Source organism: Panthera tigris, chromosome A3 (genome assembly GCF_018350195.1).
Source record: "Panthera tigris isolate Pti1 chromosome A3, P.tigris_Pti1_mat1.1, whole genome shotgun sequence".
NCBI lineage: Eukaryota > Metazoa > Chordata > Mammalia > Carnivora > Felidae > Panthera > Panthera tigris.
Genome location: NC_056662.1, coordinates 127,766,860 through 127,794,687, shown reverse-complemented (window position 1 = coordinate 127,794,687; position 27,828 = coordinate 127,766,860). Strand labels below are relative to the sequence as shown.

The window sequence follows — 27,828 nt, the reverse complement described above, 5'->3', positions numbered from 1 at the left end:
TGGATGACACCCGAGGGATCACAAATTATGAGGAGTTTTTGGGAGGATGATCCCGGCCAAGTGGACCATCAAGACAAGGGGCTTTGGGGTCAGAACTGAAGCGCATGCCATTGCTGAAAGGCATGAAACTGCACAAATTATAGAGCTAACACTTCTCTTAGATTCATTTTATTCAGATAAAATGGGTAAATACTATGCCAGAGTGTTCAAAATAATGTAAAGTAGACATAAAACATCGTATGACGGAGCAGGTGCTTAATTTTTTACTTACAGGTATTATTGTTGTTGGAATTGTTAGTAGCTGTAATGTAGGAGCAGACACAAGGCCCATAAAATATCTGGGCATTTTGGCCACATGCCTCAGACAGCGTACTGTGCTTATAGCCAGCAGCCCTCTGCCCAGCTGGTCTCACAACCGACATTCACTTTCTGGCCAGTGGTTTTTCCCATCACTACCACGAGAAAAGTCACATACATACCCCGAAATCATTAAAGCCACACATGTCAGCAGGGAAAAATACCCATGAGCAACTCTGAGGTCCCCTGGTATTTTCTCCAGTCCTTGGTACTTCCCTCTCAGCACCGTTTGATGGAATCTCACCACGTTCTTCCAGAAACAGGCTTCCCTTCCCTCACTCCAGTATGTGGTGCCGCCTGCCGTCCCTCGTCTTCCTGGCGGCTCCTTCTGAGTCACCTCTGCTCGGATAGCCCCTCCAGCTGACCCCTGCATCCTGGCTCCTCCAAATTCCCAGTCCGGCTCTCTCCTCTCTCCTCACTCTGGACTCTCCCTTGGTCTCACCTCTGACTCTACAATATCAACTACCACACACATTATTACAACAATGACCATGTTTTACCCCGAACCCACCCTCCGCTCAGAAGCTCTGAAATTCTGCTTTTTGCTCCTCAATGGTTCACAGGCACTTCAAATGCAACAAGATCCAAACTGAACTCACGATGTCCTCAGGTAACAGAGTTACCTCTTTAAAAACAGAAACGTGGCTACATCATCCATGCCTACTTTTAAAGCCTGTGATCCACCACAAAATACTCTAGCCTAGCCTCCTCTTGGTGCCAATCTCACTCTTACGTGCTTCAGCAATCCACGTCCTTGTTTTGCCCTTAAAGAGGGCACCGCCTTGAGCCTCCTTCCAACACGCTCTTTCCCTCTGCTTAGAACACGCTCCCTCTCTTTTGCCAAACTCGCCCTCACTGTTCAAATCTCAGATTTCACAAGATTTTGTCCGGGACAACCTTCCTTGTCCTCCACCAAGTTGAGATCTCCCTGCTACAGGCCCCCGGCGCCCCAGCCCTTGTCTTTCCTAGCCCTCATCCCATTAGTCATCTACAACAGGACCATCTTCCCCGCCAGGTTATAAGCCTCACGAGTTACAGGGACCGCATCTGCTTTTCTTTGGTATTCTCGCATCTAACAGAGGACAGACGCCAATTAAATGGATAAGCAACACGGTATGTCCTGGAATACTGAACATCTGTACCATCTTCAAAAGCATCTTTTCCTCTGTGAAACTTTTGACTTTTCATTTCTAGTTTTAGGACGTCTGGCACAGCAAGCCTGGCTTACGTTTCGGCTCGCTGTGGTCGGTCTGAGAGGAAACGCCCTCATGCCTTTCATCTACCTGGAATCAAGCAAAGGCGCAGGCCGCGGGGACCTGGAAGCGTGGGATGAAGGGTGCGATGCTCCGCCAGTGCTATTCTCTCAAAAGCCCATCCGGAAATGAAAAGCCCATCTTCTTGATGCTTTGTTTTTAACCACAGCTTTGTAGAAAAATTTTAATCTACTTGCAAATATATACAACTCTGATTTTTAAAAATGAAAATCAGAAACAGCTTTTAAAAAGCAAACAGCAAAAACACAGCAGAATATTCAACTGCTATTACACTAAAACTTTTGGGGGGTAATAAAAGGTACCTAAGAGTTACCTACTCCATTATCTCAGATATCCAAAATACAACAAAACAAAGAGAAACGGCCAACATTAGCACGAACATTAGAGAGCTTTCGAATGTCATCTGCAATGATCGACACTACGGGTTTGTATCATTTATCAGACAGACCGTACATATACATAGCTTCAAAAATCCAAAAGCATGAAAAGACTCCTATCAAAAAGCCAGCGATTCCATACACTGTTGACATCTTTGTCCCCCTCCATGTCTTTCAGGCACGTTCCTGGATTTTCCTCTACACATCCAAACAAACAGTATGTGTGTGGGACTGTTCCCTGACTTCTCTACTCTACCTGCTGTTCAGCGGCCTTAAACCACAACCTTCCACTCCCCTTACACTCTTTCCTCCCACTGTGGCTATATCACAATTTGGATTAAACCACTAATTATCTACATTCTGATTATGTGAATGTTACCTCCTCCTGAGCCACGTGGTACATTATCATAACTATTGTTCTTTTTGAACAACTTTTCATTTTCTGGAGTCAATAGACGCCAGTTGTCCTACGTGTCTCATTCACTACCATATGCATTCGTCGCTATTTTTTCCAAATTCTCCAAAAGATGTATTAATAGCAAAATTTAAAAGCTTTCCCCAAATAGTCAAATACATCAGACAATACACCAGTTCCATTTTGAAAATTTTTCCAAGACACCCGGCTCTTGAAGCCGTCTACCCCCTTCCCAGTCTGTGCTGGCTGCTCTCTCACCCGACAAGAACACAGCTGTCATCCCAGGCCTTCTCACTGCCATGGCCTATGTTAGAGCCCAGTTCTGAATCTAATGGCTTTCTGTTTTTCAATTGGCTCCTTCCTTTTAATAAAACACATCTCCTATGGCTTCCTGGAATGAGATGTACATGGATGGTAAATTTTACAAGACCTTACATGATTAACCTCGTACTTGAATGATGATTTTAGCTGCATCAGGATTCCCGATCAAAAAATATGTTCCAGCAAAAGTTTTTCTTCTAGCTCCTAGTGCTGTTCTGGAGATGTCTGAGGTCATTCTAATTCAAACTTCCTTTTATGGAATATGTTTTCCTCTCTGGTAGACTGTGCCCCTGATATTTGGGAAGGTCATGATGGTATGCTTTAGTGTAGTGGGCATTTCAGTGTGAAAACTCATAGCCTTCAATTCTAAATACTAGACTTGAAAGGTTTCTTATTTCTTCCCTTCTATGATATGTCACCTCTTTCTAGAATGCCTGTAATTTGAATATTAAGCTTGTTTTTATCTTTGCTTGCTTATTATCTAGCTCTATAATAGTTTTATTCTACTTTCTGGGAAAATTCTTTGCTTTTATCTTTCAACTCTCCTAATTGTTAGACACCAACTATCTTATTTTTTTATTTCCCAAAGTGCTCTTAGTTCTCTGTCCCTGTTTTATAAAATCCTTTTGTTATTTCACAACTACAGTATCCTATCTCATGGGCAACATTAATTATAATTTTTGAAGTTTTCTTCTTGTGTGGTCTCTGACTTCCAGTTCCCCCTTCTGTTGGCTTTGCCTTTCCTGTCTGTCCTGCCCACTGACGCCAACCCTCAAACGTCCGGGAAGCTCAGTGTGCTGACAGGACTCGTTCTTTTGCTGGCTTCGCTGTGACCAGGTAATGCACTGATCTTCTGGGACTAATATCTCAATACCTGGAGGCCTCTTCTCAGACACGATTCCATTTCTCTAGAAAAGAACTCTCCCAACTTCTACTTGGGGAATATGCCTGCACTCTAGGAGCTCGGAGGGGGCGGGTACCCCTAGGCTCCAACATTCAGACATAGATTTTCACTGAACGCTCAGAATTTCAACCCCAGCACTCCACCCCCACCCTGCGCTGTGCCTAATGCCCAGGCAGCTGGAGGATTTCTGGATCATCCTGGAGGTTCTCTGCCTTAATTCATGAATCCAAAAAATAAACATCTGATTTCATGCAGGGGAAATACAGAAGGCTAGATGGTGACAGAACATTTTCCTGACCTTGAGGAGTGAGGACTAAGGGAATTCAACTGATTTCAGCCCCAAACCTCCTCTCCCACCCCTTCACCAGTAGTTGATGCCTCCACATTCTCAGGCTTTCTAAGGTTAAGTCTCACAAAAATAAAAATGCAAATTGAATCAAGAACGAAATTAAAGGAATACTTTAAAATGAAAAGAGCTGCTATATAAGGATCATTTGTTTAGAATATTTACTTTGTAGAATTTAATATTCTTCCATTAAAAAAACCTGTAACATAGGGCTGCCTGGGTGGCTCAGCCGGTCGGGTGTCCGACTTCGGCTCAGGTCACAATCTCGCGGTCCGTGGGTTCGAGCCCCGCGTCGGGCTCTGTGCTGACGGCTCGGAGCCTGGAGCCTGTTTTGGATTCTGCGTCTCCCTCGCTCTCTGCCCCTCCCCCTCTCATACTCTGTCTCTCTCTCTCAAAACTAAATAAAAATATTAAAAAAATTAAAAAAAAAAAAAAAAAAAACCTGTCACATAATGGAGTAAAATCAAGCCAAGTGTTTAAAACAACCGCACCTGAACTGCCTACATCAGGGACCACCGTCAAGTAGGTGATCGCTGACCACATGCACGTCCACAGGCCCTCTGCGCGCCCGTCCCAGAGGAACGAAGGTCCCCCGCGCCAGCTCACCCTTTACCTGCGCTCCGGCTCCTCACACCAATCTTTGTCCCGGTGTTTGTGTTCACGCCAGGGAATGAGCACCAAGGAGTCTCCGTTGTAACTTACATGAAAAAAAAGAAAGTATTTGAAATACACATTACCTCAGTGACTGGCTACACAAGGAGCATGATGCAAAAAGTTTCTCCACAACCTTAAACCTCCACTCCCGTTTATGACATAGTAAGTCAAACGCAATACAGGCTACATACAATACGTAAGTGGAAAATACCAAATGGTCGATCTCTCTTGCATCAGAAAATGGTTCAAGAAGAAAAGGATAATTCAAAACAAAAAAACTGGCAAGGAACTGAAGGACAACGCAGGTATATGCTCATTCACCCATGTCAAAGCTTTCATCAAGAGCCCGTGTTGTACGTTCTTAATGTAAACATACATGTTCCCATGCCCTCGAAAGGCTTAGTCTTACTTCTCGTGATCGTAGGAATGTTCTGTAACTATGCTATCCAACATAGTAACCAGTAGCTACATGCACATGTATTAAGCACTTGAAATATGGCTAAGAGAACTTTATTTAATTTTAAATAGTGCTAATTAAAATTTAAATAGCCACATAAAATTTAATTTAAATTTAAATGGTGGCTACCGTATTGGACAGTACAGACCTGGAGGGAGGTAAATATTGAGGGAAGAAATGATTTTGCAGGTTAAAAATAACACTCAATGCTAAAAGATGCAGATTTCCAGGAAAACAGCACTAGGGATGGAGGGTATAACATGACGAGAGAGTTCACCCTGCTGCAGGATATATGGGGAAATATATCCCGAGTAAATCCCGAGTGCTCGTCACAAGGAGAAACATTTTTTTCTTTCTCGTCTTTCCTACTTTACCTATAGGAGGTGATGGATGTTAGCTGAACCTAGAGCGATAATCACTTCACAATGTATGTAAATCGAACCATCGTGCTGTGGACCCTCAACTTCTACAGGAATGTATATCATTTATTTCTCGATAGAAGTGGAAAGAAAGTGTATCAGCAAAAGATGATAGCAGGAGAACTAAAAAAGGCAAAAATAAGGCCTGATTGGATGGAATTAGGAATAAATTTAGACAGAAAAGCGAGGTAAAGACAGTAGGGTGCGGGAACAGAGCAGAGCAACACGCGCATCGGGAAGCCCGGGAGACTGAAGGCTGGCAGCGTCTCAGCGAGCCGTGCGGTCCTCGGCACAGGCCTTTCGAAAGCGAAGAGCTCCAAACGCGAGCTCGAAGGTCCCTTTGGGCCCTAATAGTCCATAAGCCCATGCCAACTGAAACATCTGGAATTAAGACAATTTTTTTAAATGTTTACTTATCTTGGGAGAAAGAGAACAAACACACACACACACAAGAGCATGGTTGGGATAGAGCAAGAGAAAAAAAAGAGAGAGAGAGAGAATGAGAATCCCAAGCAGGCTCCACGCAGTCAGTGCAGAGCCTGACCTGCAGCTCAATCCCACAAACTGTGTGAGATCATGACCTGAGCCGAAACCAAGAGTCGGATGCTTAACCAACTGAGCCACCCAAGCTCCTTCCCCAAGAAGACAAAAATTGTAAGAACAAATTTCAATTGCTCTGCTTTATAGTTCAACAAAACATTTTCTCTACTTCTGAGTATTCATGGTAGCAATTTTCTAAAATTTATCATAGCCCCAGAGAAAGGACTGCACTTCCTGATATCAGGTTGTATTTTGTACCTTCCTCTCTTACTAGGTAATGTGGCATGCCTTGCACAAGAAATACTTTGTAAACATTTGAATACTATGTAAATGGAGGGACTAGTCCTCTGGACAAGCCCGTGGGATGGTTTCAAGTAGAAGAGGGAAGCCAAAAGGTCTGAGAACGGGCAGTGTTGTGCATTGATCAACAGCATTCCCATCAAGTTATTACTGGTGCAAATTATCCAAAGTCAAAACTCCCCTCTAGATACAGACCAAAAGAAATGTACGTTACTATATTTTTTAAACAGTATTTTACCCGCTTTGTAGCTAGCGTGTACAGATCTTGCATACTGTGTACCAGATACATTTTTGAAGGTATCTGAGTTCGTTTCTTAAATTTCTGCATCACACAGATGATTATTTAGCATGGATGCCACAATCACACTATTTGTCACCCAATAAAAAACTATTTTATTTCCTTCCATGTCGATAGCTAATACTTTACCACAGGCTACTGAAATGGAAAGCAAAAGAGAACATGGGGATACAACAATGATGACGATGTTCACTCTTCCAACAGAAGAATAAATTGTAGCAGTGAACTGAGGAACAAGGGGGAAAAAAAACGAACAAACGATTACCTCCTTTTCTAATTAAAGCAGACACGGTTCCATAGCTACACAAAATGCTTTCTCAAAGAATTTTAGAAAAAATGTATCACAAGTTGAGATTTGTACTTTCTATACAAAGTGCATATTAGATACAAGGGTTATTACTAAAATGATTAATAGTGGCGTGGGCCCCCTCAGCAAAATAATAATTCATTTGGTAAAGACTAGAAAGCTATAAAACTTTGTGAAGCTTCACTGAACAGAAATGGGTATGAAAACATACCTATTTTTATCAAAACACGTATTAAAGGCAAGTTCCAGCTCTGAGGTGCACTCCAAAAAGTCATCCTGAAGAGTCCTGAGTTACTAAAGCATTTTTGCTGCATTTTCAAGGAAGAGCACAACCGAAGGTTTCTAAATGTGCTGATCACCACCGACACGGTAACAGCACTACTCGTACTACTGTTAGCATACCCCCGATGATCGGCAACATTCATCGAGCTCTAACTATGGACTAGACAGGATGAAATGCATTTAACACACAACCCTCATTTAGTCCCGCCAATCTACTGTAGTTGGTGATATGATCTTCCTCATGTCACAGTGGGAAAACTGAGGCCTGGCTTAACTTGTCCGTCCTCATAAAACTAGTAAATGACAATCAGAACCCCAAATGTGGACGGACTTCCGGCTCGCACACTAGACTACCTGTAGAAAGGGCCCAGGGGCTCCAGTGTAGCCCCCAGCCACAAATCCATTCTCTTGTCACCACTGCCTTGCTCCACACCTATGAGTCACCAGGCAAGATCTGTAGGTGGCAGGTAGGGGTCATTTGAGCCTTCCCGAAATTTAACTTTAGACAACCCAGTAAGGACCAGTTGTATGCATATTTAAACTACAAAATAAAACCAAACTCAATACGAGTAGATTACTGATATGATAAAGCTAGCTTCTACCAAATACGGCTAGACCTTAGGTCTGATCACCAACACTTATGTAAAAACAAAACGCAAAAACCTTCCTTCTACTCTCTCATTTCCTTACAGAATGTTTCAACAAACCAAGTTATTTTAAAACAAATTTTAGGAGTTTAACATGCTTGCTATAAAAATACTCTAAGTTCTTTATCCTGCTTCAAATAACAGCATTTCAGAGACAAGATCTCCTCCTCAACCAGAATATAAATTTCTTGAGGGCAGAAAGTTTGTTTATTTTGTCCACTGCCTCAATAACTAAAATAGTGCCTGGCATTTAGCAGGCTCTAAAATAATATGTCAAATGAATTATTCAATAACAGCACAAAGATTTCTTAAGTGAGGACTGTATCTCATCTATAGTCAATTCTTTCATGAAAGTGCTCTCTTGAGTATCACAGAAATTCAAAATTGGAATAAAGCAATGAAGGGGCACAATCTAGTCATAAACATAGTTATGCCAAGGAAGTGTGTGTGTTTGTGTATGTTTATGTGTGTATGGAGTCTGCAGAGCTGCGAGGGAGAACACGAATGCTTTCCTGTAGAGCCCACGACCCTGATGACACAGCGAGCCATGCCAGTGACGGCTCACATCTCATCTAGGCAGCTGGCTGGACATGTCGTGTTCTAGGGCGGTGGGGGGGGGGGGGGGGGGGGGGGGAGAAAACTTCAGAATACCTATTTCTCTAAATCTCACCATTCTTCACACTTGAAAATAACTGCTTATACCATTACTTTTGTTAACATGCCCAAGTTTTAGCTACTTATTCTTTCATAAAGTAAGTGGAGCAATAGCATTTCATTAATTCTGTTCACACTGAAGATAGGAATCATGTGAATCAATCTGTAAATGGGGTTGGTGACACTGTGGTTCAAGAAAACGCAGAAAACAGTTGTAGGAAGTTGAGTGACTTGCAAAAGTTACACTTTAAATCTCAAGTCCCATCAACACAGAACGTGTACATACACTTGATTTCATCTTGGTCTTTTATTGTTTCCACTTGGCCTAAGACATCTTAAAACCTAACATGTATCATCCCCCACTAAAAAAAGGAAGACCGTGGTAAACTTAAACGACCTCTTTACAAAGTAATGGCTGCTTAATTTTAAGATTCTTTATATGAGAACTCGGCTCATTGTTTTATTCCAAACAATAAACATGCTGGTTTCATCTGAAGGTAACATTTATTTGTCAGCAGGAAAGGAATGAGTATTGCAAGTTCTATTATGTCCGACTATTCTCTCACCAGTGATTTCCCACACTAAATATAAATGTTTTATTTCAAAGAAATTTTATGAAGAATAAACTTACAAAAAGTTCTTTTGTTTGTATTCCATGACTTGGAAACAAAAGGATAAATAGACTGCATGTTACTACTAATTGCTACCTTTTATGCAATGGTTTTAATATGTGGAGTTAAATTTATTTCTATTATTTAGCACAGAAGAAAATGTTCTGGTAAATAAAGGACAAAAAATAATAATTTGAGCCCACATATATAACTACTCTGTGGTTACCATCACTGAACAAATCAAACTGGTCTGAAACTCAATGGGAAACCAATCAAAAAGCTAGTTATCATTCAGAATGCCAAGTTGCAAAAATGCTATCTAAAGGCATCATTCAGAGTTCTCTTCTGGAACAACAGGATTCAGTTTCATTAATAAATGACTTAGAAGATCCAGCAGATTAAAGAGCTATCTTGAAACTTCCCAGTATTCTTGGATGTTAGCAATGTGTGAGAGAGACCACAGTGAAAACACCACCACTCCAGGACTTGGACTCTCCCCCTGTCCCCACCAGCTATACCCCTGGGACCCACCTGTGTACTCTATTTGTTAAATACTGTAATATTATCTGCCCCAAATGAAGACAAAACTAGACAAACATTCTTAAACTGTAATCCATTATAATTAGGAGAATGCTCTCCAAAGTCTAACCTCTGTGACAGAACGCCACCCTGCACAGCTGTGAGGTCTTGATCAAGTTATTCAACCTGCCTGTGCCTCAATTTCCCCATGAGTGAAATAGAATAATAGTATTAGACTCACTTGGATTTGGGAAGAATCAAATTAGTACATCTAGAGACTTTAGAGTAGTACCTGGTATATAAAAAGTGTCCAACCATTAAAAAAAGCATCATTATTCCCAACACCAGCAAGGTTTTCATGGGCAGTGAAGTACAAGATCTATGTAACTGGGTGACGTTTCAAGATCTACCTGATGATGAGTAGTAACACCACATAAATAACATCAATGATTATACTGACAAATACCTAACAAGTGCAATAAAGTCTGCGGACACCGGCCTCCATAGATGGCACCTGGCCAACGCAATGCGCAGTGATAAGAAGTGATGAGCTGATCGATGAGGCAGAAATGAGCAACAATAACCAAAAGGCATCATCTTTCTCCCAAATGCTTAACGCAAAGTTTGAAGATAAATTTTTTACCACAGGCAAAGGGTGGCTTGATTATTTCTGAGGAGAACTGGTCTGTAAAATCACTGACACTTAAGGGAAAGCCACAAACTCCAAAGCACGAAACTGTCAGAAAGGTTAAGAAAGGCTACTCTTGGGGCGCCTGGGTGGCTCGGTCGGTTAAGCGGCCGACTTCAGCTCAGGTCATGATTTCACGGTCCGTGAGTTCGAGCCCAGTGTCGGGCTTTGTGCTGACAGCTCAGAGCCTGGAGCCTGTTTCAGATTCTCTGTCTCTCTCTCTCTGACCCTCCCCCGTTCATGCTCTGTCTCTCTCTGTCTCAAAAATAAATAAACATTAAAAAAAAAAAAAAAAGGCTACTCTTCACAGAGATGTTTGCTGTCAATAAAACAAGGGGCAACAGAAGAGAGAGGTCAGTGATAGGAAAACTATCCCCTACACCACCACCTCCGTCACCTGTCCCTTGGACAGAGGGCCCTGATTTTGAGGAAGAGGCACTCAAGGTCCCCGAACAACGAATACTTATGTTTGCTATAAGGAAAGTTACTAGGAGAAAAAAAGGCATTCTCAAACCCAACTTCAATGGCATATATTTCACTAAGAATAAGCTAAAACAGACAACATTAAAAAAAAAAATCCCCCAAACAAAACATTTATGTAGTAATTTTTACATTCAGCATTTGGTGCTACACACAACCAATATTTATAAATGTTTCTATTTTTTTATTTTTATGATGATTTTCATATTTATATTTATAATATTGCACCTATCGGAAATAAGTGCTCAACCTAAAACTGGTAAGTTATGACTTTCATTTGTAGCATAAACTCAACTATAGTTTCAGCACTGCCAGGATTTCATGCAGTAAGGGGAGAACCTATATCACATGTGATGATACTGAAAGATCTGAGGTCTAAGAGCCAACTAAGGATTGATGAGGACGATCCTCATCCCGGGGAGACCCAAAACTACACATGTCAACTACCATCAGGGAAGTAACACAAGAGAAATCCAATTTCACTCCCTGTTCTGTTACTTAGACTGACATAAAACCAGTAGAGAGAATAAAAGCAAAACTCTCCTTTCACATTACTTGAAGATAACAAGACCCTGACAAATCTCCTTTGGTCTATTAATTAAACCAGAAAAACCTTCCAGGACAAAGATAGAAGTATATGACATCTGAATTTATCAACTACAAAACTAAAGAAATGTACCAAAATGTTTATGAATTGTATCACCGTATATTACAAGCTCTGACCTTTGTAAGGTTTTGGTGCTAAGAGACTTTGAACAAAAGGATTAGAGAGGAAAAGAATTTTTTTATCTTCCTTTTATTCATATAACCAAATAAAATGGCAAAATAATGCCTGTGCAGATCCCAAGCCACAGGAAGTGTAATTTCCCCACTGACACCCTTCAAGATCGTGCATAGTCCTACCTCTAGACCTACATTGAATGGACATTTCAGACATAATGCTTACTATGTATGAGCACAAATACAAAGTTCTAAGCAATTATACATATTCATGAATACGTGAAGTCAACAGTCTCGAGAGACAGACATTATCTTTGCCCTTTTACAGGAGAGAAAACAGTGGCACAGAGATGTTTACTAAGGTGCAAAGTCACACAACTAACAGTTGCAGCTGGATTTGAACCCAACAGCCTGGTTCCAGAGCCTGCGTTCTCATGCACTAGGATATCCTACCCATCTGACTCCCACCTGTTCCAGCTCAAATCCCCGCCTCTCACGGATGTTCTCGGACCATCCCAGGCCAGATTGCTTTCTTCCTAAATTCTCACTATTAATAACTAGACAATTCATCTGGCATTTACTCCTATTTAACCTTATGATAATATACAGGTGGTACCTTCTTCTCTGATTTTCCTGGAGTACTTCTCTATTATGTTCTTAAGTTCCTAGTATATATTTTGTTTCCCCATTAAAAGTAAATATTCCAGGGGAACCCCGGGTGGCTCAGTCAGTTAAGTGTCCAACTTCAGCTCAGGTCGTGGTCTCACAGTTTCCAAGTTCGTGCCCCACAATGGGCTGTCTGCTGTCAGTGCAGAGCCGGCTTCAGGTCCTCTTTGTCTCCCTCTCTCTCTCTGCCCCTCCCCCACTCACTCACTCTCTCAAAAATAAATTAAAAAAATTTTAATGTAAATATTCCATTCTTGTAAGTACTCCTTCACATCCATCACAACTCCTAGTAGTAATATAGGCATAGTATTACATGAATAATAATTTATAAATGCATTATTTCATTTCCTCCTCAAACACCCCATAAGCTACATATTACAATTATAAATTTGCAGAAAAGTAAACCACATGGACTCAAAAATCTTCACTGACTTACTGAGTGAATGCATAAATGATTTATCAGTAGGAACGGATCCAGTGATGTTATCTTAATTCTAAAATCGGAGCTCTCAAAAACAAACAACAACAACAACAACAACAAAAACCCTTAAGAACTGGAAAGGTAAGATTTAGTCAAAATACAAAACTTAGTCTGAACCACATGAAAAATTGCTCAATATCACTAATCATCAGGGATATGCAAATCAAAACCACAATGAGGTATCACCTTACATGTGTCAGAATGGCTAGACTCAAAAAGACAAGCAATAACAAGTGTTGGCAAGGATGGGGAGAAAAAAGACCCTTCTTCATGCACTGTTGGTGGGAATGCAAATCAGGCGTAGTCAATGTGGATTACACTACGGAGGTTCCTCAAAACTATATGATCTGGTAATTCCATTACTGCAAATTTACACAAAGAAAATGAAAACACTAATTTGAAAGGATATGTGCACCCTTATGCTTACTGCAGCATTATTTACAATAGCTAAGATACAGAAGCAACCCAAGGGTCCATCAATAGATAAACGGACAAAGAAGACTGTACACACACACACACACACACACACACACACACATGAATATTACTCAGCCATTAAAAAAGGTTGAGATCTTGACATTTGTGACAGCACGGATGGGCCTAGAGGGTTTTGTGCTCAGTGAAGTAAGTGAGACGGAGAAAGATAAATGCCATATGATTTCACTTATATGTGGAATCTGAAAAACAAAACAAATGAATACACAAAGGAAAAGTAGAACCAGACCCATAAATACAGAGAATTGATGGCTACCAGAGGGGAGGTGGGTGGGGGATGGGCAAAATGGGTGAAGGGGAGTAGGAGATCCAGACTTCCAGTTGCAGAATGAATCGGTCACGGGAATAAAGGCACAGCACAGGGAATATAGTCCGTGGTATTGTAACAGTGCTGTATGGGGACAGACGATAAGCGCAGTGAGCACAGCATAATGTATAAATGTGTCAAATCACTATGTTGTGAAACTAATTTGACATTGAAACTAATCTGACCCACAGCGTGTGTCAACTATATTTCAACTTAAAAAAGGAAAAAAATTAATCTGACCAATAAATGAAATCTATAAAAGTCAATTAAGACGACATAGCTAGGACTGATTCCTTTACAGCATATACCTCACTGCTACTCAGATTATCTGTACACATGGGTTTCAGGGTAGGGGCACTTTACACCCTCAGTACCTCACTTACAGAAAAATCTCAGCAAAGTGATTCAATCAAGCAATTAGCAATGCTTCACAAGGGAAGCACTGTGTTACTCTAACTCTTGAAAAACTCTTCAAAAAAAAAAAAAGAAAAATTTACACTTCGGAAGCCAAGTTGTATACAGTGGCAACAGGAAGAAAAAAATGTGGATTGATATTTAAAGACTCATAAAAATTATAAATTCAGCACTTTAACCTGATCTGAATGGATAGAAAAGTAGTCTTGATCCACGGAATGCATATTTACAATGTTGTCTTTAATTGGGCCAATCAATGCAGTGATCATTAGAAGAGAAAAAAAACTGAAACCTTCTGTGATGTTCCCAGATCAAGCCTCCCTGACTTTCTTCCGTAAGACTAAGCTTTGTATGTATTCCCGTTACTGCTGTCATTGCACAGAATTACAGATAGATGGTGCCACTTAGAATGGTTCAATTTATAATTATTTTACTTTACGATTGTGTGAAAGGGATATGCACTTGGTAGAAGCTGTACTTTGGATTTTGAAGTCGGGTCTTTTCCTGGGCTAGGGTCATGCGGTAATGGTCCTCTCTCACGATCCTGGATGGCGGCAGGGAGCCACAGCTCCCAGTCCACCAAGCGATCACGGAGGATAAACCACCAATTTACTTACAACCCTTCTGTAATCATGTGACCATTCTGTTTTTCACTTTCAGTACGGTACTCAATAAATTACATGAGGAGGCTCACCACTTTATTATAAGACAGTCCTGTGTTAGATGATTCTGCTCAATTGGAGGCTAGCATTAAGTGTTATGAACATGCTTAAGGAAGGCTAATGTGAGCTATGATGTTCAGTAGGTTAGGTGTATTAAATGCATTTTTGACTTAGTATTTTCAGCAATGGGTTTATCGAGATATAGCCTCATCATAAGTAAGATATGCACAATTATTTACTTGTGTCTTGCTCCTTCACTAAACTATAAGTTCTTTCCAAGTGTTAGTCATTTTTATATTCTTAGTACAATACTTGGCATTCACTGAAAGCTCACTAAATACTTAATGGATGGATAGATGGACAAACTGAAGGACCAATGGACGAATTTGAATAAATAAGTAAACAAAAACAACCACTGAACTACAGGGGTATTTACAGCTTAAGATCATTATGCTTGCTCTGTGGCTAAAGATTTAAACAATGTACTTTAGTGTTCTTTCAAATGTTTCTGATTTAAGATTTCTGCAATGGACTGTACAAATTCCTATTGTATATCGTGCCCTCAGGAACACTGTAATACTATAAATTGCAGGTGACTCTGGGCCTATGTGTAGGAGTACGCATAAGCACAGAGATGTGAAATGTCCTAAGCTTTAGACAAAGAAGCACAAAGGTGGTTTGCCTTAAGATATTGCTGTACATCTGTCTATCCACAGCCTTTCCATCATGAGTTCTTTGGGTCTAGGCCAAATTACACTGCAGACTGATTTACAGTCGCATCTAAAGAAATGAAAACCCCAGAAATGAAGAGGGAGAGGCTCTCGTGTCAATTGCACAGGCCGTGGTTAGAAGACAATGGTCCAGGTACTGTAGTGCAAGTAATTCTAATACATCTCTACTGCTGATGAAGTTCAAAGTTAAACTAGAGATTGTAGGAAGAGAAAGAAAGCAACGTGTTGGAGAATTCGGAGGAAATGGCATTTCTTTTTTAAGTTTTATTTATTTATTTTATTTTTTAATTTTTTTTAACATTTATTTATTTTTGAGACAGAGAGAGAGCATGAACAGGGGAGGGTCAGAGAAAGAGGGAGACACACAGAATCTGAAACAGGCTCCAGGCTCCGAGCTGTCAGCACAGAGCCCGACGCAGGGCTTGAACCCACGGACTGCGAGATCATGACCTGAGCCGAAGTCGGACGCTCAACCGACTGAGCCACCCAGGCGCCCCTTATTTATTTATTTTGAGAGAGCAAGTGAGCAAGTGAGAGCGAGGGAGGCGCAGAGAGAGAGGAGAGGGAGAAAATCCCAAGCATGCTCCGCGTGTTGTCAGCACGGAGCCCAATGCGGGGCTTGAACCCACAAACTGCCAAGACCGTTACCTGAGCCGAAATCAAGAGTTGGTGGCTTAACTGACTGAGCCACCCAGCAGCCCCGGTCTTATATTTTTCAATATAGATTCCTACTACTTAATAAGCACTCATTCACCCAATCAGAAACAAGAAGTACAGGAAGAGGCAAGGGAGTTGACCCTGGAATAAAAACAGGCTCCATAAAAACAGGCTCCAAGTTATTCACTAACAAAAAATATCAAATAAATAGCCCTATACCTGTATTGCTAGGTCATTTTCTATAATTTTCAGATTAAGGAAACCCATTACAGATTAATTTAACCCATTGTAAATTAAGAAATCCTTTTGGACCAACTTCACAGAGAAGCTAACTTTAGAGCACACACACACAGTGTGACTAAATAAAAGTGCATTATGGGAAAGGACAAAGTATGTTCCATAACAACTGGGATAGGAACTCAACTAGTGAGATGAACAAACCCACATGTCCAGCATCCAATCAAAAATGCCAGATATGTAAAAAAGCAGGAAATTATGGCCTGTAACCAGGACAATTACCAATTTATTTAAAACACCAATATACCATGTGGTAGACATAAAGAATTTTTTAAAAATCCAAATCATACTCCAAGGAATGAAAATTCAGCAGCAGAGATGAAAAACGCACTGATAGCATTAATAGCAGACATTGCAGAAGCAACCTATTTACAAAGACATAGTAATAGAAACTATTCAAAATGAAATGCAGAAAAACACCGAAAAAAAAAAATGAATCGTAAGACAAGATCAAGTGGCCAGCACACATGGAAGTGGTGGCCCAGAAAAGAGGGTGTGTTTTAAGGAGGGGAGGTGGAGTGAGAAACAGTATCTGAAGAAGTACTAAGCACGTAACTCCTAAATTGGGTGTAGATCCAAGAAAACTCAATCAGGAGCAATGAGAATAAACACGATGAAAACCACGTCACGGAGCATCATAATCAAACAGCTCAAAACGAGTTATGAAGAAAATCTTAAAAGCATCCAAAGAAAGTAAGACCCATGCTGTAAAAATGCACAGTTAAGAATGACAACCGACCTCATGAAGGACAACGGGAGATGACAGTGCAAGGAAACCCTTGAAAGACTAACAGGAGAAAAGTGACAGCCTCGAATCCCACACCCAGCAAAAGCATTTTCCAAAACAAAGGCAAAAGAAAGACTTCCTTGGGCATACAAAAGCCGAGAACGCATCACCGGCAGATTAGCCCTGCAAGAGATGCCAAACAGAGTCTTTCAGACCAAACAAAATTGATACCAGATAGAAATTTGGATCTACTAAAAGCAATGAAGAGCAGCAGAACAGTAAATACATGTGCAAATATAAAACACATTTTTAATTTTTTATATTTCATTCTTATTTTATTTCTTAATGTTTATCTTTGAGAGAGAGTGAGTGAGCAAGCATGCTAGCAGGGCAGGGGCAAAGAGAGAGGGAGACACAGAATCCCAAGCAAGCTCCAAGGCTCTGAGCTGTCAGCACAGAGCCCGACGTGGAGCTCGAGCTCATGAACCTCAATATCATGACCGGAACTGAAGTCAGACGCTTAACCAACTGAGCCACCCAGGCACCCCTTAGTTGTTGTTGTTTTTTTTTTAATTTATCCATTTATTTTGAGAGACAGAGAAAGAGAGAAAGAAAGAGAGAAAGAGGAGGGGGAGGAGCAGAGAGAGAGAGTGACAGAGAATCCCAAGCACGCGCCACATTGGCAGCACACAGCCCAACGTGGGGCTCCAACCCAAGAATCATGAGATCATGACCTGAGCCAAAACCAAGAGTCAAATGCTTAATTGACTGAAGAACCCAGGAGCCCCCATTTTTACTCATTAAAGCAAAAATGATAAAAAAGGTATAGTTCATAACATATATAAAAGTTAAATATATGACAACAGTTATTCAAAAGCCAGCAGGGAGAAAATGGAAAAATACTGCGGTAAGGTTCTCATCTTATACTTGAAGTTCTATTATACTATTTGACAGTAGACTATCATAACTACAGAAGTGTAAACACTACAGCAATCACCAAAAAAGAAAGTATAGCTAATAACCCAATAAGGGAGATTAAATGGAATTCTAAAAAGAACCAGTTCCAAAGAAAGCAGGAGGGGTGCCTGGGTGGCTCAGTCGGTTAAGCGTCAGACTTCAGCTCGGGTCATGATTTCACGGTTCGGGAGTTCGGGCCCCACATCGGAGTCTCTGCTGTCAGCACAGAGCTGGCTGCAGGTCCTCTGCCCCCCTCTCTCTCTGCCCCTTCCACACTGGTTGTCTCTATCACAAAATAAATAAATAAATAAACTTAAAATGGGCAGGAAAAGAGAAAAGGGCAAGCAAAGAAAAAATGGAACAAGTGGTAAACCGATACCAAAGTGTTAGCTTTAAACTGAACCATACTGAACTATGCATTATATATAAACAGCCAAAGCATGACCATCAAAAGGCAGAGATTCCCCGATTAGATAAAACAGCAAGATTCAATTACAGTCGACCCTTGAACAACGCCGGTTCAAACTACGTGGGCACACTTATATAGATTTTTTCTGATAAATACAATCTAGTCCTATAACTATTTTCTCTGAGGATTTTTAAAATAACATTTTCTCTCCATAGCTTACCCTATTATAAGAATACAGTATATAATATAGACAACATACAACGTGTGTTAATACATTGTTTTTGTTATTGGTAAGTGCTCCACTCAACAGTAGACTATGAGTAGTTAAGTTTGGAGGGAATCAAAATTTAAATGTGGATTTTTTTTTTTTTACCATACGGGGTGTCAGTGCCCCTAACACCCACATTGTTCAAGGGTCAACCGTATATTCTGTCCATAAGAAACACACTTTAAATATAAAAGAACCAAAACATCAATGTACATCCAGCATTAGAAAGGTATTCAATCTGAAGGACATCAGAAATCTCATCTCTGGTGCTCGCTTGGTGACACATATACTGCAATTGGGACGATACAGAGAAGATCAGCATGGCCGCTTCACAAGAAGGATGCCCTCGCCTGGGTGGCTCGGTCGGTTAAGCGTCCAACTTCGCTCAGGTCATGATCTCGCGGTCCGTGAGTTCGAGCCCCGCGTCGGGCTCTGTGCTGACCGCTCAGAGCCTGGAGCCTGTTTCAGATTCTGTGTCTCCCTCTCTCTCTGCCCCTCCCCTGTTCATGCTCTGTCTCTCTCTGTCTCAAAAATAAATAAATGTTAAAAACAAATTAAAAAAAAAAAAAAAAAAAAAAAAAGAATGATGCCCAAACTCATGAAGCAGTCTGTTTTTTCCAACAAGATATAAAAAGAAAAAAAAGAAGAAGAAGAAGAAATCCGATCTCTGTTGAGAGGGGAGAACAGTGCTCACAAGCCACTCCGTTTCTTTCACAGATGAAACTAGGCTGTGACATCAGGAGTCAGGACAAGCGGTCCTCTCGGATGAGAGGACTGCAAGATGGTAACAGGAGAGGGGGTAAGAGATGCTGATAACGTCTTTCTTGGTCTCATCCAAATATCCAGCAAATTGTGCACTTAGGATTTGTTCGTTTTCCTGTATGTATCATTCAATCAAAAATGAAATTAAAACCTTTAACTGCATTGGAAATAAGGTTCGCTAAGCAACTTCTGGAGTGATCATTTGGAAACTCGGGTACCTGATACCAGGATAAGGGGTCCTGTCCCAGAGGAGCAATCCCAGCATCAGTGTCATCAGGGAGGAATACTCCCTGTTACACACATTCTGTTTATTCATCAGTGCACTAGAAGCTGAAAGATATCCGTAACTAACATTCTTATCGACATGTACCCAAAACACCGGTAGGGCTGCTGTCACTGTTACTCCTTTATCCTCTGCTACTACAACCACTGCTGTATGCTGAACGCCAGCGACATGCCAGCAACGGTGACAGACGACAGCTCTCTTCGATGACTTAACCATCACAATACCTCCACAAAGTCCCCATTCCACACCTGAAGAAACTGATGTGCGTCAGTGCCATGTCACGTGATCCCAACATTTACATATATCATGGAGTTTTTCTCCTACAGTCATTACAAATAGTAGCTAAACTTTTAGGATTAAAAATGGAGTACACATGGAGGTCAAAACATTTCTTAAAATAATGCATACACTTTGTGTATGAAATATGAATTTGATTCTTAATAGAATTTTTCTTATTACAAATACAATATTTAAACAGGCTTGCCTATATCAGAAATTGGGAAAGTGTCTCACAGGGTTATTTATATGTTAATTAAATATAGTGTGATAAAGAGATTCACTGCTGTTACAGACAAGTATTTACATATTAATGAAATCTTGACTGGAAAAGACATTGTGTGATCAAGAAGAATTATAGGGACTATTTCCCTAAGGTAATTCAACCATTCAGAAGATGTTATAATCTACTTAAGGATCACATGTACTGAATTATTGGTCAGGAGACTTAAACTTTGGAGGAAAATGAATAATGAAAGAAAAATCTCATCTCCATGAAAAGAGTATCATTACCACTAGCTAATGCTGAATTTAGTAACAGATTTTTAGGAGAATGTATTAGTTTAAAAAAAAAGTGCCCCCTCAAAAAGATCTTAATTTCAAATAAATCAGAAACTTTAACTGTATTAAGCCATATTAAAAACATTGGACAATGTTACATATACATATGTAAAATGATAATGCAATTAAAATTATTTTTAAAATAATTCCCTATTTCAGCATATATTTCAACTAATGCCTTTCAAATTTTCTGCCTGAAGGCAGGAATAGCAATCCCTTCTCTGCTTATCCCATAAACATGCTGTGAGAATTACATGTGAAATGTAAAACTGGTTTGTAAATTAAAAAAAAGAAAAAGAGTCCCATGCTCCAAACAGGAAATGAACAAATCAGTACACCTTTATTTCTTTAGTACTTCTCAGAGTACCAAATACACAACAAGTATCAACACACTATCCAAGGCCCATACAAATTCCTCTGAAATAAGATTCACTTCTACCTTCTTAATCAAGGAAATTGTCCTAAATCCATTTTGTGGTTTTAAATAATCAGAAAGACAAAAACTAATGGAGTCAAGATCTAACGTGCCCACAGTGCCAGGAGACATGCAAACCAATTGCCCCACTTCCAGCCCCAGACCCTATTCCCAGACAGTTGAGGTGACGAGCCTTTCCTTTCTGATCCAAACGCCAAGTTATCCTTGGATCCAGAAAGTGCCAACATATCCAACATTTGTAGAGGACTCTATATTCTTCTGTACTGACAGTCACCACAGAAGACCAGATACTTATTCTAAGCCTAAATACAACCCAATGTATTGTTCTTTGTTCACAGCAGTTCAGAAATAAACTGTACATATGGGAATTGAATTCTGATTAGGTAACTAATCAACTTTTCAATGTGAAAGGGAAAAGAAACACTTTTATTTTTCTCTTGAGAATCAAACAAATGAATGCCATGCCCCAATTTTTTCCATAATTATTTCATCATCCAGGCTACAGTTTAGATAATATTTCCATTACAACAACAAAAATATGGTGGGAATGACCAATAGAATGACCAACAGAAACCACTTTTTAAAAATTTCAGAGGAGAAAAAATAAACCTTTATGAACAAGAGCAAGCTACATAAAAACATAAAAAGAGATTCCTGATTGTTTTACTGGAAATCCTCTGCATTAATTCATTTCAACTAACAAATTAATTGGCAACATCTTTTGTACCCTGTGACTAAACAGTATAACACAGGTAAAGACTCAGGTAAAGACTGGGTAGGTAAAACAACTTCATGTTAAATATTCAGATGACTCTTTCCTCTTTGAACTTCCCAATATCAAAATCACACTCAACTTTCAAGATCTAGAGAAAACCTTCCCTCTTCCAAGAAGGCTTTCCTTCCAATAATAAGAGAATATTATGAGCAATTATATGCCAATAAGTTGGGCAATCTGGAAGAAATGGACAAAGTCCTAGAAACATGTAAACTACCAAAACTGAAACAGGAAGAAACAGAAAATTTGAACAGATGGATAACCAGTAAAGCAATTGAATGAGGAATCAAAAATCTCCCAAAAAACAAGAATCCAGGGCTGGATGGCTTTCCAGGGGAATTCTACCAAACATTTAAAGAAGAGTTAACACCTACTCTTTTGAAGATATTCCAAAAAATAGAAATGGAAGGAAAACGTCCAAACTCGTTCTACAAGGCCAGCATTACAGCATTACCTTGATTGCAAAACCCAAGACCCCACTAAAAATGAGATCTATAGACCAACTTCCCTGATGAACACGGATGCAAAAATTCTCAGCAACATACTAGCCAACCAGATTCAACAACACATTAAAAGAATTATTCACTACAATCAAGTGGGATTTATACCTGGCAGGGCTGGTTCAATATCCGCAAAAAAATGTGACACATCACATCAATAAAAGAAAGCATAAGAACCACATGATCCTCTCAATAGATGCAGAGAAAGCATTTGACAAAACATGGCATCCTTTCTTGATAAAAACCCTCAAGAAAATAGAAATAGAAGGATCATACCTCAAGATCATAAAAGCCATATATGAAAAACCCACCGCTAACATGACAGGGATGTCCACTCTCAACAATGTTATTCAACATAGTGTTGGAAGTCTTAGCCTCACCAATCAGACAACACCAAGCAACAAAAAGCATCCAAATCAGCAAAGCAGAAGTCAAACTTTTACTCTTCACAGATGATATAATAATCCACGGGGAAAACTCAAAAGACTCCACTAAAAAAACTGTTCGAACTGATCCATGAATTCAGCAAAGTTGTAGGACATAAAATCAATGTACAGATATTGGTTGTGCTTCTATACACCAATAATGAAGTGGCCGAAAGAGAAATCAAGGAATCAACCCCATTTACAATTGCACCAAAAACCATTAAATACCTAGGAATAAACCTAACCAAAGAGGTGAAAAATCTATATGCTGAAAACTATAGAAAACTTATGAAAGAAACTGAAGACGACACAAAAAAAATGGAAAAATACCCCATGCTCATGGATTGGAAGAACAAATGTTGTTAAAATGTCGATACTACCCAAAGCAATCTACATATTCAATGCAATCCCTATCAAAATAACACCAACATTCTTCACAGAGCTAGAACAAACAATCCTAAAATCTGTATGGAACCAAAAAAGATCCCAAAAAGCCAAAGCAATCCTGAAAAAGAAAACCAAAGCTGGAGGCATCCCAGTTCTGGACTTCAAGATGTATTACAAAGCTGTAATTATGAAGACAGTTTTATGTGAAGACACAAAAACAGACAGATCAATGGAAAAGAACAGAGAACCCAGAAATGGACCCACAAACCTCTGGCCATCTAATCTTTGACAAAGCAGGAAAGAATATCCAATGGAATAAAGACAGTCTCTTGAGCAAATGGTGCTGGGAAAACTGGACAGAAATATGCAGAAAAATGAACCTGGACCACTTTCTTACACCATACACAAAAATAAACTCAAAATGGATGAAAGTCCTAAACTTAAGACAGGAAGCCATCAAAATCCTAAAGGAGAAAACAGGCAAAAACTTCTTTGACCTTAGCCGCAGCAACATCTTACTCAACATGTCTCCGGAGGCCAGGGAAACAAAAGCAGAAATGAACTATTAGGACCTCATCAAGATAAAAAGCTTCTGCACAACAAGGGAAACAAAAACAAAATTGAACTATTAGGACCTCATCAAAATAAAAAGCTTCTGCACAGCAAAGGACACAATCAGCAAAACTAAAAGGCAACCAACAGAATGGGAGAAGATATTTGCAAATGACATATCAGATAAAGAGTTAGTATCCAAAATCTATAAAGAACTTACCAAACTCAACACCCAAAATACAAATAATCCAGTGAAGAAAGGGGCAAAAGACATGAAGAGACACTTTTCCAAAGAAGACATCCAGATGGTTAAGAGACACATGAGAAAATGTTCAACATCATTCATCATCAGGAAAATACAAATCAAAACCACAATGAGATGCCACCTCACACCAGTCAGAATGGCTAAAATTAGCCACTCAGGCAATGACAGATGTCGGCGAGGATATGGAGAAAGAGGAATCCTTTTGCACTGCTGGTGGGAATGCAAACTAGTGCAGCCACTCTGGAAAACAGTATGGAGGTTCCTCAAGTAATTAAAAACAGAACTACACTATGACCCAGCAATTGCACTACGAGATATTTATCCAAAGACTACAGGTGTGCTGTTTTGAAGGGGCACATGCACCCCAATGTGCATAGCAGCGCTATCGACGACAGCCGAAGCATGGAAAGAGCCCAAATGTCCACTGACAGATCAATGGACAAAGAAGATGTGGTATATATATACACATATGAAATCTTGCCATTTGCAACAACGTGGATGGAACTAGAGCGTATCATGGTCACTATCAAATTGGTCAGAGAAAGACAAGTATCATATGACTTCACTCATACGTGGAATTTAAGATACAAAACAGATGAACGTAAGGGAAGGGAAGCAAAAATAATATAAAAGCAGGAATGGGGACAAACCATAAGAGACTCTTAAATACTGAGAACAAACTGAGGGTTGCTAGAGGGGGTATCGGCGGTGGGTGGGCTAAATGGGCAAGGGGCATTAAGGAGGACACTTCTTGAGATGAGCACTGGGCATTATATGTAAAGGATGAATCACTGGATTCTACTCCTGAAATCATTATTGCACTATATGCTAACTAACTTGGATGTATATTAAAAATAAATATTTTTAAATATTAATTAATTAATTTAAAAAAGTAAACTTCTGCCTAATCTTTCAGTTGTGAAGAATGGAAATAATGTCATCTGATCTCTTTAAGGACAAATTACTAATCATTTAAGTTATAAGGCAAATCAATTTGACCTAAATCAAATCTGTCCTACTTGGAATTTTAATAAAATGCATATTGATGTTTTGCTATTTTAGGACCTAATTTTTATGTTATTGTAATTACAGAAAAAGGCTCCATGTGTGGCTATTCAAACACAAGTGTTAGAAGATATATTAGATACATCTTAGATATATTCCAAGTTCCCTTCAGTTTGCACACCCTATTTATCACCAAGAGATGGAGAAGAGGCTCTCCACAGCAAGTCCAGCAATAATGGTAATGTAACCTTGCATCTCAAACTAGAGTTAGTTCGTCCTCATCCTAGTCTTTGTTTGAGAAGTACTTTCGCAGCATAAACAGAAACATGACCCAGAGATGGCAAGCCACTCTAAGCCCTATTTAATTGTAATATTAATTTCACTGAAAGTATAGGAGTATGCCTTGAGGATATTATGCTAAGTGAAATAAAAGAATCATAAAAAGACAAGTACTGCATGACTCCACTTTTATGAGGCACCCAAGAGTAAGCAACTTCACACAGACACTGAGCAGAATGCTGGTGGTCAGGGGCTGGGTTGGGCAGAAAATGAGAGTTGTTTAACGGGTGCAGAGTTTCATGAGGGTAAAAAGAGTTCTGGAAATTGGTTGAACAAGGTGAACAGACCTACTATGGAAATGTATGCTGAAAAATGGTTAAAATGGTAAATCTGATGTTGTATGTTTTTTTACAATTAAAAATTTTTTCTTGAAAAATAAAACAAAAGCCTTATAATGGTCAAATGGTCTTAAAAGTCCCTGCACTTAACAAAGCCAAAAATATGCAAAGCTCAAAATACGATTTACAAATGCAAGACAGATCTAGTCATTCTGAATCGGACTAATGAAGAACACAATCGGTCTATCATCATGCTGCGTTACCAAGTGGGGCAGAGAGCATCAGAAAGGGATTCAGGCCTAGGAAAAGCAGGAATGATTCAGGGTTCGCAAGGGAATAAAATGTCAGGGACAAACACGAGTTAAAGTACGCGCGGCACAAAAAGATCCCAGGTCTGCAGGTCACAGGAAGAATGCTTCTGCCCATTAGGTGCTCGTACAACTTATGCTGTTTTTGCAAAGTGGCTCCAAAGGAATGCAGGCGAAAGTGGTTTCCAATTTCTATGCTCTAGAAAAAGAGCAGTTTCTAAATAGCCAGGTATATACTGACATGGGATGCGGCTGACCTCCTAGATGATCTAAATAGCTGATCACTTCACATCTTTTAGCCAGCCCCTTTGGATGTTAGCCTTAATGGTACGTCACATAAATTACTGTGGAACTAAAGGCAGACAATGATTAGAAGTCAACAAATAATTCTTACAATCACAAATTCAGAAAAGAAATTAGAAACGTCAACACATTTTTTATGGTTCACACAAGTACAATCTATCCACATGTTATAGCACACTTTCGCGGTCCAACCTCCAATCGCCAAATAATTAACAAAACTCAGATAATTATAAGCAAACTAACTGCCAAGTTACCACAGTAACAGCTCGTCTAGGAGACAAATGTAGTGTGCCGGATAACTGGATAGTCTACTTCCATCAACAGAGTTTTACCACTTACAATTATAAAATAGTTTAAATACAGTAGTATCCCCAAATACACTAAATAATGGAATCTTTCCTTCCTGATTCTGGAAATAACCCAGGAATATAAATATGAATATCAATTTTCATTATCTAGCAAATACATGTGTCAAAGAATTTCCTGACTGACAGATGTTGAATGAAGTTTATTTCCACATATTAAAAGCAAATGAAATCTTAATGCAACGTGGTATCCTGGATTGGATTCGAAAACAGAAAAAGCGTATTAGTAGAAAAACTAATTATAGCCAAATAAATCTGTCATTTAGTTAGCAGTATCGTGCAGTCGGTTCTGCTATCCTGTTTTGAAGATGCAAATTTGTTCCAGTGATAGATATGAGGGAACAACTTGGGCATAACACAAGTTTTGCATTTGCCGATGCCAAATTTCATCCCCAAGAAACACTAGGTGCACACAGAAAACCGAACCCAGCCATGTCAGGCTACGCGTGCAGAGACGCCCGGACAGTCACCAGCAACCTCGGATCACACACTACGTTAGGAAGCCCCCGTCCACATCTGGCGACACCACTTGCCACCAGACTTCCAACCACCCTCTTCCTCCACTTCCCAGTGACGCAGGACCTGCAACTCTCCCGACACCCGCTTCCACGTGCAAAGTCCTTCTGAGGTCTTTTTCAACACAAGCGCCATATTTTAGTATTTGTGTGCCTATTAGCCCTTTAACACATGTAAACAGTGTTAGTTAGGACTTCCATTTAGGTTCCTTTTTTTCTCCGAACAAAGTGTTTGAGTCCTGGACCGCTAATCCCACTGTTCCCATAAGCCCTGTGGTTTTCACTGCAGGATCCCACACAGTCAGTGATTTTAGGAATGTATAGGTCATGTTACAGCAGGACTGACTATTCCAGTGATAAGTTCTCAGTTTTGACAAATGTGCTATGATTATATAGGAGAAAAGGGAAGCTAAGTGAAGGGTATCCAGAACTCCCTGTATTTTCAACTTTTCTGGAATTACAAAAATATGCCAATAAGTTTAAAACAGGAAGCATGTGAAGTATACAAGGCCAAGGTGCTAATATAGGATTCTACCCTGACAATAGTTGCTAACACTTAAGTAGCATTTATTTGGTGCCAAGCAATGCATTAGCTCAGTAAACATTCTCACAACGCTGAGGACAATTCACGTCCATTTTACAGGTGAGAAGACCAAAGTGCATTTAAGAAAGTTATCCAAAGACATGAACTAGGCACTCGGGCTCTAATAGCAAAGCTCCTACCCCTCTTCTGCTACGCTACTTCAACAGACAACCGTTCAAAATACCACTTTTTAAACTAGGTTACTTCCACCATTCTGGAAAAGATTCTACACTAGGGAAAGAGGCATAAAATGAAAAATCTAAATA

The 27,828-nt window shown here is 39.8% G+C and overlaps 1 protein-coding gene and 1 non-coding gene across 6 annotated transcripts in view; one reads left to right on the top strand and one right to left on the bottom strand.

The window, feature by feature from the left end:
* The window catches only part of NBAS (NBAS subunit of NRZ tethering complex), a 328,450-nt gene that overhangs the window by 204,683 nt on the left and 95,939 nt on the right, over positions 1-27,828 (bottom strand). For all 5 annotated transcript variants that reach the window (XM_042982471.1, XM_042982472.1, XM_007080697.3 and 2 more), the window contains one exon: positions 4,608-4,691. In XM_042982471.1, the coding sequence (XP_042838405.1) occupies positions 4,608-4,691 (84 nt within the window). The remainder of the gene's footprint in view (positions 1-4,607; positions 4,692-27,828) is intronic.
* On the top strand, positions 18,908-19,013 carry LOC122237504. Its single transcript, XR_006216111.1, has one exon. It is a non-coding gene; the product is annotated as a U6 spliceosomal RNA (small nuclear RNA).